This window comes from Brachycentrus maculatus, unplaced genomic scaffold (genome assembly GCF_059751285.1).
Source record: "Brachycentrus maculatus isolate JH-2025_06_01 unplaced genomic scaffold, ASM5975128v1 h1tg000586l, whole genome shotgun sequence".
NCBI classification, from domain to species: domain Eukaryota; kingdom Metazoa; phylum Arthropoda; class Insecta; order Trichoptera; family Brachycentridae; genus Brachycentrus; species Brachycentrus maculatus.
The window spans coordinates 778,893-794,678 of NW_028281326.1; the positions used below are offsets into that span (position 1 = coordinate 778,893).

General features: G+C 32.3%; 1 protein-coding gene across 6 annotated transcripts in view; it reads left to right on the forward strand.

The window, feature by feature from the left end:
• The window catches only part of EndoA (SH3 domain containing GRB2 like, endophilin-A), a 150,955-nt gene that overhangs the window by 104,071 nt on the left and 31,098 nt on the right, over positions 1 to 15,786 (forward strand). For all 6 annotated transcript variants that reach the window (XM_088273469.1, XM_088273471.1, XM_088273468.1 and 3 more), the window contains exons 4-7: positions 5,297 to 5,365; positions 6,286 to 6,502; positions 8,066 to 8,199; positions 11,163 to 11,229. In XM_088273469.1, the coding sequence (XP_088129595.1) occupies positions 5,297 to 5,365; positions 6,286 to 6,502; positions 8,066 to 8,199; positions 11,163 to 11,229 (487 nt within the window). The remainder of the gene's footprint in view (positions 1 to 5,296; positions 5,366 to 6,285; positions 6,503 to 8,065; positions 8,200 to 11,162; positions 11,230 to 15,786) is intronic.

Genomic DNA, 15,786 nt, shown 5'->3' on the forward strand with positions numbered 1-15,786 from the left:
CTATGTACTCGCATTTTAATACTCTTAAATTAAGGTTGAAAAGTCCGATGATTTTTTGCTCAGCGTATTGCTCGATCCAATTTGTAATCATAGTAATCGGTACAAGGGATGAAAACGGGATTCAATTATCTGGACCCGTCAGTCTGACATCCGTCAGCCCTCCTGATTTATCGAATTACCTAACCAACAACCATCTAGCACACAGGTTCCCCAACTTTTTTAGTCTGGGTCCCCCTATAAAAATTTCTCGTCAAAGGGGAAAATAAAATCGCCATTATGTCCCGTCATAGAAAGAGGGAAGGAATAAAAATATAAATCTTACCTTTAGCACTTCTTTTTGTCTCTTTGGGCGCCTTATGCCCTGTAAAAGTCTTCTAGAACGCCCACAAGGGGGCGTTATCGCCCACTTTGAGAAATACTGATCTAGCAATAGTGTACAAATTGGACAATATGCATTGTAAAATTTTTGCTTTGATTTCATTTTTTTTAAAAAAATACTTTTTTATACAATATAATACTATTTATATAATACAATTTCTATACATTTCTACTTAATACAATCTTAGTTGCGCTGAGCCTCTCCAAAAATGAGACTGAGCTCTTGTGCTTGGAGAGGGACTTTTTTATAGTGACAAGTTATACATTCAAAAAATATTACTGGGAAACATGTATTTTAATGCGGTGCGAGGGAATTATCTTGTTTAATTTTTTATTGTCTAGTCTGTATATGTTTATAGTGTTCGTTAAGTTTTTCTATATTTTTATATCTTCGGGATACGTTAGTTTCCATTTATAAAAAAATTATAACAAGTAATAAAAAAAGGGATAAATAACTTTAAATGTATTGAAAGTTTAACGATAATAATCCCCCCCCCATATACACACACAATTTATCAAAATTAAATTAGTAACTATTTTTAATTTAAGTTCTACTTGGACATACTTGGACATTCTTGGACATTCTATCTGGCATTTATACAAAAATAATGTTTGAAAAAAAAATCGAAAAACGTTTCCTACCAAAGTCCTCCAGGAACGACTCTTTTTTGACTTGATAAATACAATTAAAAACTTTTTTAATTTAAGTTTTACTTGGTAAATTTAAATTGGAAACAGAATGTGCAATATAAGGTATTCAGTTGACAAAAATTGATGAGGCAATCGGACATAAATATCCATCGGATTTAGTGGTATGTTATTTAAAAAAAATATGACAAAAATTACAAGACAAATAAATGAGCAATGTGACAAATCTTGATTGATATAAGATATCGAATCCATTTTGTCTTTTGTATTTTGTATCTTTAGTATTGTTTTTAGGGATATCAACCTTATTAATTTATTATGAACTATGTACATCCACTATCATTTTTAACACATATAAACTAAATATGCTGTAAATCCTTGGTACAAATCATGTATAAATCAATACACAATATGGCTCCAGAGTATCTTAAGGAGCTGTGTATTCCAGATGAATTGGTTGATAGACGTCTCACGCTTCGATCGGCTACAACATCTGCAATGGGCAAAGTTATCTTACCAGCTCGCAACCAACGCACTAAATTTGGCGAGCGTGCCTTTGCTGTTGCAGGACCGACGGCGTGGAATGCTCTTCCACCAATGGTTAGAAATAGTGAGAGTGAGATGATCTTTAGAAAAAGACTAAAAACACATTTGTTTGCTAAATCATTTCCACCATAATATTTTCCCCAATTCATTCACCGTGAAGCGCCCTCGAGGTATTTTTTTACGAAAATGGCGCTATATAAGTTATCCAATTTTATTATTATTATTATTACAAAATAGGCAAGGAGAATTTTCCAAGGCAACTAATAAATATATATATTTTTAAACTTGATAAATACCACTATTTATCAAAATTTCATAAATCTAATGTGACATTTGTTTCGATGGTACTTGGTTTCTTAGTCTATGAAGGAATGGTCATTCCGAAACAGGTAGTCATGAAGTAGTGTTTATTGTGTCAGGTTGTGGTCCCGTGGTTAGTGTTGCAGACAGAGTTTCTCAGTTCGAACCCACTCTACCACAATTTGATACCTATTTCTAATAATGAGCCACTTAGGCTCACAGAAATAGTATGAAATCGAAGTATTTTTGTAAAATAATAACAACACAAATATTTCTATTTAATAAAAAAAAAATAGCATTGCACAAAGCGAACGATGAATGATAAGGAGAGTGTTATATTACCATACCACAAAGTTAACAATGCTTTAAATATACAAAATATAAACCATTAAGAGTCAATTTTTTTATGTATTAATTTTTAAATCAAACACAGATTTTTTGAGTCTACTAAGTTGTATTTTATAAAAAAAAAACACATCAAAATTAATATTGTGAGATAACTAGGCGAACTATTGGCAAAATATTAATTTTTGTGTTTTTTTTTAGTAAAATACAACTTAGTAGACTCAAAAAACTGTGTTTGATTTGAAAATTAATACATAAATTAAAATGGAGTTTTACAAATTAAACGCCAAATCAATAAATAAATGAGCTTATTTTTACTCAACGCGATAGGAAACTCATTACTGGGATAAAATTCTATAAAGACTATTCTTCCTTCATTCTATATCCCCTTCCTGTGCCATTACCGCCCGTAAAATGGCCGATACTCCAGTTGTCCCGGTAACCCAGTTCCCAGTTCCCAGTTTACCCCGCGACCCTGACCTCCCCTCTGCCAGCTCCCCCGCCGCCCCCCGGCGGCAGGGACCATTTCGCCCGCCGCTCCCCTCCTGCATTCGACTTCGGATAATTATGTAGGTCACTTCCTATATTCATTCTTCTCTTTAATTTAATGACCCAATGCTCGATACACTTATACGACAAAAAATATGCAGTTAAAAAAATTACACGTATTATGTATGTATAAAGTGACCATACGTCCCGTTTTGAACGGGACCGTCCCGTTTTTAGATAGCCTGTCCCGTTGTCCCCAAGCAATGTTTCAGGACGTCGAAATGTCCCGTTTTCAAAAAAAGAGCAACACACGGTAAGAACTTTTTATGAAAAAGTGAAAAAAAAATCGACGATAGTTTGTAGTTATAGCCGTTTTATATAAATTTGCTGAACAAATCCTCGAAATTTGCTGAACATATGGCTAAAGCAGGTGGGTGGTGAGTCATGTGCAAAGACTAATTATTTATATGAAGACCGCCGACTCTTTATATAAATAATAAAACAATATAATTTTTTCATGTTTATAATATTTATTCCTCTTATTTTCTTTAACAACATTCCTTTTTTTATTAATGCATTAAACTATGAAAAAAATACGTGTTTTCTTGAATAAACAATACATACTTTTACGTAAAAATTGGTAAATGTCCCGTTTTAGGGACAACAATAAATGGTCAGTTTATGTATGTATAAAAAAAATGTAAGGATGCATTTGTTAAAAATTTTAAATCTTCTAGTTATTCGCCGAAGATTTAAAATTTTTAGTTTTTCGCCGATTCCTTTGAAATTTTGACACAACGTTGCATTCGAATAGGCGCGTGTTTTTATCTAGTATAATAATAAAAATGTTAATTTTTGTTTTTTCAAAATCTGTTATTCACCTGTGACAGGTGTTTTCACCTGGGACGGATAAAACGATGTTTTTTCATACATTTTTACCGTGATGGCAGCGCCATCTGTTGAAATCAATACGCGCAATAATTAACATTTCTTATGGCGGACAGGGTGTTTCTTACCATTTTTATTGGTTTTTAATTGGGTTATTTGGCTGTCCAAACTTAAAACACAGTAAGGGACATTTTTAAGAAAAAGGTTTTTTTTGCATTTTTAGACTTAGTAGAATCTAAGTCCAAAAATGCAAAAAAAACGTTTTTCAAAAAAATGTCCCTTACTGTGTTTTAAGTTTGGACAGCCGTGTTGTGTCATGGATATTTTAAAAATATTTTAATTGCTTCATGAGTAATTTGAAATTATGCACCAATTGCTTTGAAATTTTGACACAACGCTGCATTCAAACACGTGCGGTATTTTTACCTATGACAGGTTAAAAGTGTTTATTACCGAAATGAATTGAGAGTGAGACCGAGGAATTCTTGGCTTCTTTTATCCGTGTCTATATCAGTTAGATTTTTATCATTCAATAATTATGTCTTTTTTAATGCAAGTTTTATTTGGTAAATACCACTATTTCTTAAAATCTATTGTGACACGTTTTTCGATTGCCTGTGTTCCCACTGATAAAAAATAAAAAAAGAATTAAAATAAGAAATAGCTCCTACCCCCTCTTTATCCTTCAACGCCCCAAGGATATAACTCTAAAATTTAGACTTAGCTTTACATACGGTGTTTGAAAAAAAATTGTGGTATTTACCAAGTAAAACTTAAATTATAAGTGGATAGATATTGTCACAAATTGACTGCCGAAACAATTAATGAAAGAAACAATTATGTAGCTTAAAAAATTGGTCATATCCACAATTTAATTATGCCTTTATGAATTAACTTTTTTTATAATTTAAAAAAAATATAAATATTTGTGTTTTTATATTATTTACAAAAATTCTTCAATTTCATACTACTTCTGTGTGCCTTAGCGGCTCATTATTAGAAATAGGTATCAAATTGTGGTGGAGTGGGTTTGAACCGAGAAACATTTACTCAAGAGTCCGCGACACTAACCACGGGTCCACAACCCGACACAATAAACACTATTTCATGAGTACCTGTTTCGGAATGACCATTCCTTCATAGACTAAGAAATCAAGAACCATCTAAACAAATGTCACATTAGATTTGTGAAATTTTGTGAAATACTGGTATTTACCAGGTTTTTTGTTTGTTTTTTTTCTTTTTAATGTTCATTAGTTGCCTTAAAAAAATTCTCCTTGCGTATTATGTACAAGAATTTACAGCGTATTTAGTTTATATGTATTAAAAATGACAGTAGATGTGTATAGTTCATAATAAATTAAATCCCTAAAAACAATACAACAATACAATAGACAAAATGGATTCAATATCAATCAAGATTTGTCACATACCACAACCCGACACAATTACTCTTGTCAATTAAGTCCTTCCAGGCTCTTGTTAGATCCTTTGCACCCTCCTTAGTCCTCCTGATAGTCAGCAGACAGACATCCTGGGTGGCGGGAGCCTGATGCCTTGTAAATGAGGCGAGATTGATGGCGTCTCTCGGGAGGCATGCTCAGTACATGGCCTAGCCAACTGAATCGCCTTTTCTACACGACATTTGTGGACATATGGTTGTTTCATTTGTTACTTATGAAATATTTCTTATTTGTTACAGTATGTCACAGAAAAGATGGGGGGTGCCGAGGGCACCAAGCTCGATCTGGACTTCATGGATATGGAAAGGGTAAGTTTTAAATGAATTAATTTATTATTTTGAGAAATAAAAAGACAGATCCCCCTATATAGTTGAAATAAGTACAGCGCTCTCGAAAGGAACGTTGTAGGGGATAAATGTTTTTAAATTGTATTTTAATTTAATAATGACTCACTTCATGTATTTCTGTTAGTTAAAATGTAAAAATCCAATAACTTTCCCTCCGATAATGTGGTACCCATATCAACGTTATAGGGGGGTTTACTGTACAATGATTTATGTTAGTTTAAACTGTAGGTTCCCAAGGTGGGCCCCCTGGCCTCTCAGGGGGGCCTGGAGAGAACCGAGGGGGTATTTCAGGCCCTGGGGGCGTAGGGAAGCCCTGGGAAGCAAACAGGGGACCACGAGGTGCTAAAATTTATAATCTTATAGAATTTTAAAAATCTGTTGTACATACACAGATGTACATACGTATCATTACATTTGTACCCTCAAAATATTGAGAATAAAATAACTAGTCAAAATATAATATTGAAAAAAGGGTGAAAATCATGAAAAGTGTGAAATTTGAGTTTACGGTGGTATGGACATGTGGAGGGAATGGATAGCGAGAAAATGACTAAGTAAATGTATGTAACGAATGTGAGCGGGAGAACCGAACGAAGATGGACGAAAAAGACTTGACACGATCAGATCAATCAGAACTTAAAATTTGGTGGTGTCAAAAGTCTGCGTAATCGGAGGACATGTATGACTAGATGTATGGATGTGAAGCAAGGCGTGTATCTCAGAACAAAAGAGTGTGGCGTTCCATCCTCTCTGCCTACCCCTGCGCAGAAACGGCGTGATAGTAGTAGTGTATAAAATAAACACTCAATATGTGTATAAAATAAGATGTTTCTTCGGTTTTTTTCGAAGCAAATGCACTTAATGCGTATAATTGGTTGCAGAAAACGGATGTAACGGTGGAGCTGGTGGAAGAGCTGCAGATGAAGACCAAGGAGTTCCTGCAGCCCAACCCGACCGCCCGCGCCAAGATGGCCGCTGTGAAGGGCATCTCCAAGCTATCCGGCCAGGCCAAGAGCAACACCTACCCGCAGCCGGAGGGCGTGCTCGGCGACTGCATGCTGCACTACGGAAAGAAGCTGGGGGAGGACTCCTACTTTGGTAAATTCACAACTCTTCGCCGACGTATTTATGTATTTATTTATGTAGTATATATTAGAAGGTGGACATGTCCTTAGAATGCCACCTGAGAGCATCAACCCCTCACGTCTCTTCTTCCAACCCCGAGGATTCCTGCGCCTCGGAAGGCCGCTGGCGACCATTCACCGACTATAAGTATAGTCAGTGAATAGTCATCGGTGGCCTTCTGGGGAACTTCAGCTTTATCGGAACTTCGAGATGCCGGACTGACCTGGGAGGAAGCCAAGAAGATGGCGCATGACAGAGTGACTTGGAGACGTCTCGTGTTGGCCATATGCTCCGCCCAGGGAGCGAACATGGAAAAATAAGAAAAGATTTATGTATTCATTTATCAAGGTTGAGATCTCGAACGTTTAATATCAGAACGCAATCGGGCACTCTAGAAGTCTTTCACACACAATTAAAAAAAAAATATATTTAAACATATTACATACATAAGTAACATAAAATATTCCTGATGAGTAATTTCCATTACTTATTTTGGCACATGGGATTAAGGTTAACAAGACTGAAAAACAGATAAGAAAGTAACAAATATGAAAACACAGGGCAAAATATTAAATAAAAAGCAATAAAAGGTACAGCAAATAGACATATAAAAATTTCTTACACACTGGGTAACAAGCATGTAAAATCATCCTTCTCTGTAGTGTAATGGTCAGCGCACTCAGCTACTGTACTGGAGGTCCCGGGTTCGATTCCCAGGGAGGGGGCCAAATAAATGTTAGTGATTTTTATTTTCTTATATTTATTTAATATTACCCTGAATAAGACCTGAAGCGGAGGGCTGATCACCTTTCATTCATGTGTTAGCGATCAAGATAACACTGAGTTTATATGATGCAGTGCCCTATGCAACACCAGGTGCTGATGAGGGTTTGAAGAATAATGTTAAAAATAGTTTAAATATTACCTATGCTGGGTCTTTTTCTCAGTAAAAAATATATTATTTTGTATATTAAAAGCATTGTTAACTTTGTGTTATGGTATTATAACACTCTCCTTATCATTCATCGTTCACTTTGTGTAATACCACATTAATAAACACTTATTCGTGACTACCGGTTTCGGAACAATCATTCCATTATCAGGTCATTAAAATTAAAATAATAAAATTTTATTTTTGTGCAAATATCAGACCATAATAATTTTATTTTAACAACCTGATGATGGAATGATCATTCCGAAACCGGTAGTCACGAATTAGTGTTTATTAAAGTGGTATTACACAAACCAAATGATGAATGATAACAGGAGTTTTAAAAAATATATTAATAAACTTTTATATTTTTATTTGAAAATGCTGCTAAATTACCCAACATACCCTTTTCTCTGTCAAATTATCCAACTTTACCCTACAGACTAACCCAACCCAGCTTTACCCTTCAACACTTTTAAACAATAATCTAATATAGAGTTCTCTTTTTATACAGAATAATACTATTTACTTACACAGTTTTCAGATAAATCTGTCACCAGACTAGTGGTTCCGGGCATTATCCAAAGTTTTAATTTATCTTCCAGCCCAAAGTTTGATAGAAATGGGAGAATCCATGAAGCAAATGGCCGACGTGAAGTACTCCCTGGACGACAACATCAAACAAAACTTCCTAGAGCCACTCCATCATTTGCAGACTAAAGATCTGAAAGAAGTCATGGTGAGATTTCTTAATTTAACTTTTAATTTTTTTTTAAATGGTTAATGAAAAATTATTCCTGCCTAAATTTAAATTAAGTCTGCCTCCGTAGTGTAATGGTCAGCACGCTCGGCTACAGTTCTGGAGGTCCCGGGTTCGATTCCCAGGGGGGTTCAAATAAATATAAGTGATTTTTTCACTGTAATATTTATTCAATATTACCCTGGACTGGTACCTGAAGCGGAGGGCTGATCACCTTTCCTTCATGTGTAAACGATCAAGATAATACTGTGTTATATGACGCAGTGCCCTATGCACCATTGGGGTGCGGATAAGGGTTTTATTATTATTTAATTTAAATAAAATTTTCTTATTCAATAATTATTTACGTATCACTCATTTAAAAAAATAAATTTTAAATCTTGCGCTATGATAAAAAATTTAATTTAAATCTTTTCACATTTTGTTTTCAATTAAAATCATACCTATATAAATAACAATGTTATTTTGTTAAAAATCTTATGAAGTTATTCATTGATCTCCTTAAATATTTGACACAATGTTGCATTCGATTACATGCGTGTTATTGCATGTTGTTTTTTTAGCCTATTCAACCACAATGGCAACACTATCTGTTGAATGTAACAGTAACACATGCAAATAAATAAATAAAAAATATAATTTCATTAATTGATTCGGCAGTCACTTTGTGGTAAAATCTATCCATTTTTAATTAATGTTTTACTTAGTAAATACCACTATTTCTTCAAATCTACTGTGACACGTGTTTCGATGCATTCCGCATCATTTTCAAACACCGGAAAATGTTTGAAAATTTGTGTTTTTGGTGTTTGAAAATGATGCGGAATGCATCGAAACACGTGTCACAGTAGATGTTAAGAAATAGTGGTATTTACTAAGTAAAACATTAATTAAAAATAAAAAAATATAATATTGGAGAAACAGAAAAATTATATGCAATGAATTTTTATACATTTCAAAAGTGTCTTTACTTCATATGAAACATGTGTATTTATGGAAGGAGATGGAAGTCTGAGCATCCCAGGGCTTACAACCTGACATTTGGTTGGCTTAAGTGATCACCTTATACACTTGTTTAAAGTTTACCACACTGCCGATTATTGATCATCCATATTGCATTCATTCTTGAAACTTAAAATTGACATCTCATCTGTAGGGTGAATAATCAACCCAGTGTCCGATATAATAAATAATATAATATTGTTAATTTTTAAATTAAATGTACATTGATTATGTCTTAATCTTTTTATGTTTAATTTATCACTCACTCCTTTCAAGAACGTCACAAACAAAAAATCGTCAATTTTCAGTTGTGCATGTTTTTGGAATGCCATAAAATGTACTATATCCCAGCAAAAGCGGCATATTTTTAACTTTATATTTACGCTACAGGGCAGAATGTGCTGTTTTTTCATTTTGAAGAAAAGGTATTTATTATTTTTTTAAATATACTAAATATTTTTCAAATGGAGAAAAAACCTTCAGGTTTTACCTAAAAAGATCTGTTGCATAGTAAAAAGTTCAATAAGTTGCTTGATATTTATTTTTAATACATTTTATTATATTTTTAAACTTTTAAAACGTTCTCCTGAAAAATCAAGTTTTTTTATTTCTGACGTTGTTGAAAGGAGTGAGCGATATGTACAGGAACAGATCATTAAAAAAATATTTATCTGAAGGTGATATCAGCGTAACCTTTGCTTTAAAAATGGAGACAATATTATTCTATCTATTATAATTAAATCCTTTTTTCGATACTTGATATCTTATCTGAAATTAACTAATCTTGTTCCCACATAATGGAAAGATAAGCAAGGTTATTATGTCATGAACCTAAATATTATCGATGGTTGTGCTTCTTTTGTCATAATGGGATTACATTTATGGCTACCTAATTGTTTGAAATTTATTGACTGCAATTCGCATAGATCTAAAAGTATCCTGACATTAAAAAAAATTGTCAAACCGGTTAACTTATTTCGGATGGGTATTTTTTACGCTTTTTGGTTAATATACCCAAAATAAAACAAGGTTTGTTGGATTGAATTCTACATTTATTTCTGTATATGTTAATACGGATTAACATATAAGTACATAAATAAATGTAGAATTCAATCCAACAAACCTTGTTTTATTTTGGATATATTACACAACAATTCAAAATGGAATTCTATCAACTGTCTGCAGTTACAATAAATAAATTTTTTAAGCTTGCGGATTGCTGGCGATGGGATTTGATAATTATGTACATTGTTAATACTTTAACAAAGAGATTTGTATATAATATTCATTAAAAAAACATGGGATAATACCTTCTTTTCTGCTTTTGAAATGGGCCGGCGTAGAAGGCAAAAATACCCTTCCCGTCCTTAAGCATCAATCGACCAAATGGGTAGAAACACCTTTACCGTCTGAAGTGTGTTAATAGTTGAATTTCGGCGAGTAAATTGTCACTTACAAGTGGATACAAAACTTCTTGAATATTGCTCAGTTCAGTCAATAAAAACAAATATATCAATATATTTGGGTCAGGCAAATCACTACTGTCTAATGGGACTACCATTTGGCAGGCTTGTCAACGCGTTACAAACTCCTTGGCTGAGTCACGCTAGGGATAGACTAGTAACTGGGTAATTTACCCTATTAGATATTCATATGCATGTGAAAATAACAAGACACTTAATGCAACCAAATGTGTTGGCTTGTGGTCCCGTGGTTAGTGTCGCAGACTCTTGAGTTTTTCGGTTCGAACGTGTTAATTTACTATGTAATGAAATTTTAATTATCATTCTAAAATCCAACTGTTCTCATTCATGAAAATGTAAGATAATGATTCAATAATTTCGCAGCTTCTGTGTATTTTTATTATTCATAAGAATAGGTTTTATTCTCACAATGTATCCTTGATCTTGTTATGTTAACATTTGTTTTTGTTGGTTTAGCATCACCGAAAGAAGTTGCAAGGACGGCGTCTAGACTTTGACTGCAAGCGAAGGAGACAAGCGAAAGGTAATTAAACTTTTCAATTGCTTCGCCCATCTAATCTCATAATTTACAACAATAGCTCAGCTATTGATTAGATTATATGAAGAATACTACGATCATAAGTCGACTATGGATTTAAAACAAATATAGTTTTTGTCATATTCTAAATATCAAGTGTAGTATGTATCAAGGTACCGTAGAACAGGGCTACTTGAACTTTGATGTGTTACTTGAGCCCAGTACAAAAAAGAGATTTAAATCTGTATTTGGTCTACAATAATGAATGTATCGTAACAATAAGTGTCACCTGTCAAGGAAACAATGAATTGTGTCGATACGTTCATTATTGTAGACCAAATACAGATCTAAATATTTTTTTGTACTGGGCTCAAGTAACACATCAAATTTCAAGTAGCCCCGTTCTACGGTATTTTGATGAAGTGCTCGCCAAAGTGGTGTCATGGCAAATGTATAATTAGGGTATTCATCAAAATAACAATGAAGATTGTATATAATTTTATGGACCAATTTTCTGCAATTTTCACTTTGAAATATTGATTTCTTCTGGAGTTTTCTAAACTCAATCTAAATCCAATACTTCTGCGATATTAAATACAATTTCAAATAGAAATTTGTCATTTGTGTATATTTATTACATGGGGTTTTGCTGATTTGAATTTTAAATATCACAAGACTGAAATCATTTTTTGCTTGGGGTATTAACAAAATATCATTTACAACATTTTGAGTGTGTCCAAATACTTGTTCACAAAATCTGGATTATCTCCAATTACAGGAGTTATTTTCATATTATTTTTGACATCTCATCAAAGATGAAGAAGAATATGGAAGTCTGGGCATTTACGGGGCTGACGACCGTCATAGGCTGGTTTAAGTGATCACTTTACACACGTGTAACATTCACCAATTCTACCCATTATTGACAACCACACTACTCAAATTCTTGGAAGTTCTATATATATATGAACCAATTTAGAAACCTTGTTCTTGAATCACTAGAACTTCACTAGAGACATCTATTGGTGAGATGTAAAGAATTATTTACATCTCACCAATAGATGTCTCTAGTGAAGTTCTAGTGATTCAAGAACAAGGTTTCTAAATTGGTTCATATATATAGAACTTCCAAGAATTTGAGTAGTGTGGTTGTCAATAATGGGTAGAATTGGTGAATATTACACGTGTGTAAAGTGATCACTTAAACTAGCCTATGAAGGCCGTCAGCCCCGTAAATGCCCAGACTTCCATATTCTTCTTCATCTTTGATGAGATGTCAAAAAATAATATGAAAATATCATTTCATTCATTATCATTTTTTTTTCAAGAATAACTGTTTTGCTGCCATTGAGTGAGTTTTGAATTTAAAACAGGGAAGGGATTTTTACTGTGTACTTTGTAAATATTACAGTTTTATATTTTAGGCGAGGAGCACTGGATAGGATTGTAAATGACTCTTTTCTCTTGCAAAGCATGTTCCAATTGCACTGTAAAAAGCTAGATTTACAAGATTTTCACTTAGTTCACAATGCAAATTTTAAAAGATCATCGCTAATTGAAATGGAATAATAGTGGAGTGATTGCATATTTCTAGATTTGTATAATTTTAATATACAATTGTTATTATCGATTTACTTTTTAAAATGTAATGCTTGCAAACTCAATTCATATACAGTACAAAATCACAATTATTTCAATTTATGCATGTAAATTAATTTCAATTTGATATTACTTTAAACTTTCATTTGTAAGAAACACTTACAAATGAGAGCTTAAAGTAATTCACTAGTTTTTTGATAGAATGAAGGACTTTAAGGTTGTTTAAACGTTTTCAAACTTAATGTTTATCTAACAATTTTAGATATTTTTTAAAGTAATTTTTGTTTATTTATTTTTTTACAAAAATGTTAATAAAATTAGTATACAACCACTCACGGTGAGTGGTTATATACTAATTTTATTAACATTTTTGTAAAAAAATTAATAATTAAAAATGACTAACCACAAAGTAAATGCTTTAAATATTAATAATATTGAGAATATAATTTTTGTTGATATTTATATGTTAATTTAAAAGAAAAGTAGTTTATGAATACACGGTAATGATAACAGGTATTATAGTCATAAAGCATCATATAACCATAAAATATACATTAAAAACACAAGAGATTAGAAAATAATTTAAGAATTGGCTACCCTTTTTTAAAGCATATCATTCTGATCAAATTGGTACATTATCACTCTTGCTGCGAAAATCTGATTTATTTTACAGTATAAATTGCAAAGGTAGTGCTTTGGAAACTGACGATAATCTATTGCATTATTATTATTTTTTAATTTATATTTAATTTTTAAAAAGGAATAAAGCGTCTATTTTAGATGCTTGTCTGCAGGTAAGATAGTAAGGATAGGGAAGGTAAAATGTGAAAAACACATCACAAACAAACACCCAGACCAATGAAAAAAAATCTTTCTTGAATTCATTTTTCAATTGGCGGGAATCGAACCCGTGACGCCAGTTTTGCAGTTGAGCGTCTACCCAACCCTGTCGCCATGGCGTACGGTATTTAAAATGTAATTTAATTACGAATGAGTTAGAACGAAAATGTTTTTTGTACTTATGGTTTATATGTTGCTAAAATGGAGATATAACATGTTATAGTATCTAAAATTGTTAAAAAATATAAAATAAATATAATACTCGACTACAAAATAATGCCTTGTTCCAATTTACTCTTTTTTTCATTTTATTTGGCAACCATCGACTTATTATTATTATTTTTTTGTAATTTTTTTTATTATAATTATATTTAAAAAAAATTTTGCAGAGACCCACCAAGCCACCTTGTGTGTCTGTCGGTGGAGTTTCTTTTTGGATACATTATATCTCTATTTTTAACCAGTTTAACCTAATATACACACAAAAAAGAGATAAAAATTAAGAATATAAACATTTTACAATTTTCATAAAATTAACTCTTGATCACCCATTCCTTTATTTTGCCTTTGTTCCATATGTTATTTCGACCTCTAAAATCCGTCGGCAGCAAATTAAAAATGTTCGGAACGAAATATTGCAGTGTTTAACTCCCATATTTATTGTTAATTCTTGAGGTATTAAGTGTAGGAGTGTTGACCATAAGGTCGGGATTATAATTTTGATGTTGTATTATTTTCATTAGTTTATGGCAGAGTTAGTCCGTATGGGAGCCCCTCACAAAGCCAGAATATGTCAAGAACGGGTATGTGCCGGAAACTATTATCCTCCAGGGGGTTGCTCCATCACCTGTGTTGCCGTATTCGTTAACCATTACCCCCTCCCCTATGTCGATATACATACTTATATAAACATATCTCCGTGTGTTATTTATCCATATTATTGATATAACTTTTTTTTAAATTATTTTATTTAGTATTTTTTGTGTCCACTTTTTCTGTTTTGTTTTATTATTATTTATTATTTTAGATTTTCTTTTTCTTTAAAGTAATAATATAGATTCCATTTTATTGAAATGTGTCTCATATTAAAAAATAAATGTCATTCCAGTATAATCAAATTATTTATTTATTTTCATATATTTTAAATTTTATTTTACTTGTTAAATACCTCTCTTTAAAATCTTTTGTGACAAGTGTTTCGATGCATTTAACATCATTATCAAACGCTGTTTAGATTTTAAGATACAGTGGTATTTACTTAGAAAAGTAAAATTAAAAATTAATAGATTTTTTACCGCAAAATGAGTGATGAATTAACTAATGAAATTTATATATTTACTAAATATTCTACCTCAAAGGTTCGATTCCCAACAAGGTCAAAGAAAATGTAAATATTTATTATTTTATCCTGAAAATATAAGGCTGTCATTGCCTATGCTCATTATGTGCCTTATGCACCATGAGTTGTAAGATGAGGGCTTGAAGCTATTAAAAGCAAACATAGCCATCTTCAAATGAGTTTTCACTTTTCTAAGCAGTCTTACATCCAATTTTAAATCTGCTCACAACAGTGATTTATCACTTTGTGTTAGTTTTCAATTTTGATGTTGATATTAGTTAGTATTAGTGAAAATACTCATTTGGAAATTGTCTTTGTTTCTAGTATCTCTATCCACTTTAATGAATTATTAAAAAAATAGTTAAAATTGGAATGTTTTTAGATTAATTATCCTTAGAATTGAATTGGGCAATCGGGAATTAAACTTACGTAGATTTAAAATTCAAGATTCTTTAAGTTTGTATAAAAATGTAAGAAAAACTCTGTATAGTTTAAGTATTTACATTCTTAGCTGTCTCTTAACGCATTGTTTGCGGGAAACGTTTAAAAGCATCTTTAACCTTCCAGCGGGTGCGTTGACATAAAATTTACGACAAATGCACCTTATCGCTTCCTCCACCCTTATCACTTAATTGCAAGCATCAAGCTCCAAGCTATTCGAGGGTCATTCTCTCTAAACTACAGACGTACCTAGTGTGCTAAGAAGTTTTTGTTTTTCATTGAAATTTGGAGATTTCTTTTGAGCGTAAATTAAAAAAATCGCCCCTTAAAGTGAAAGTTTATGG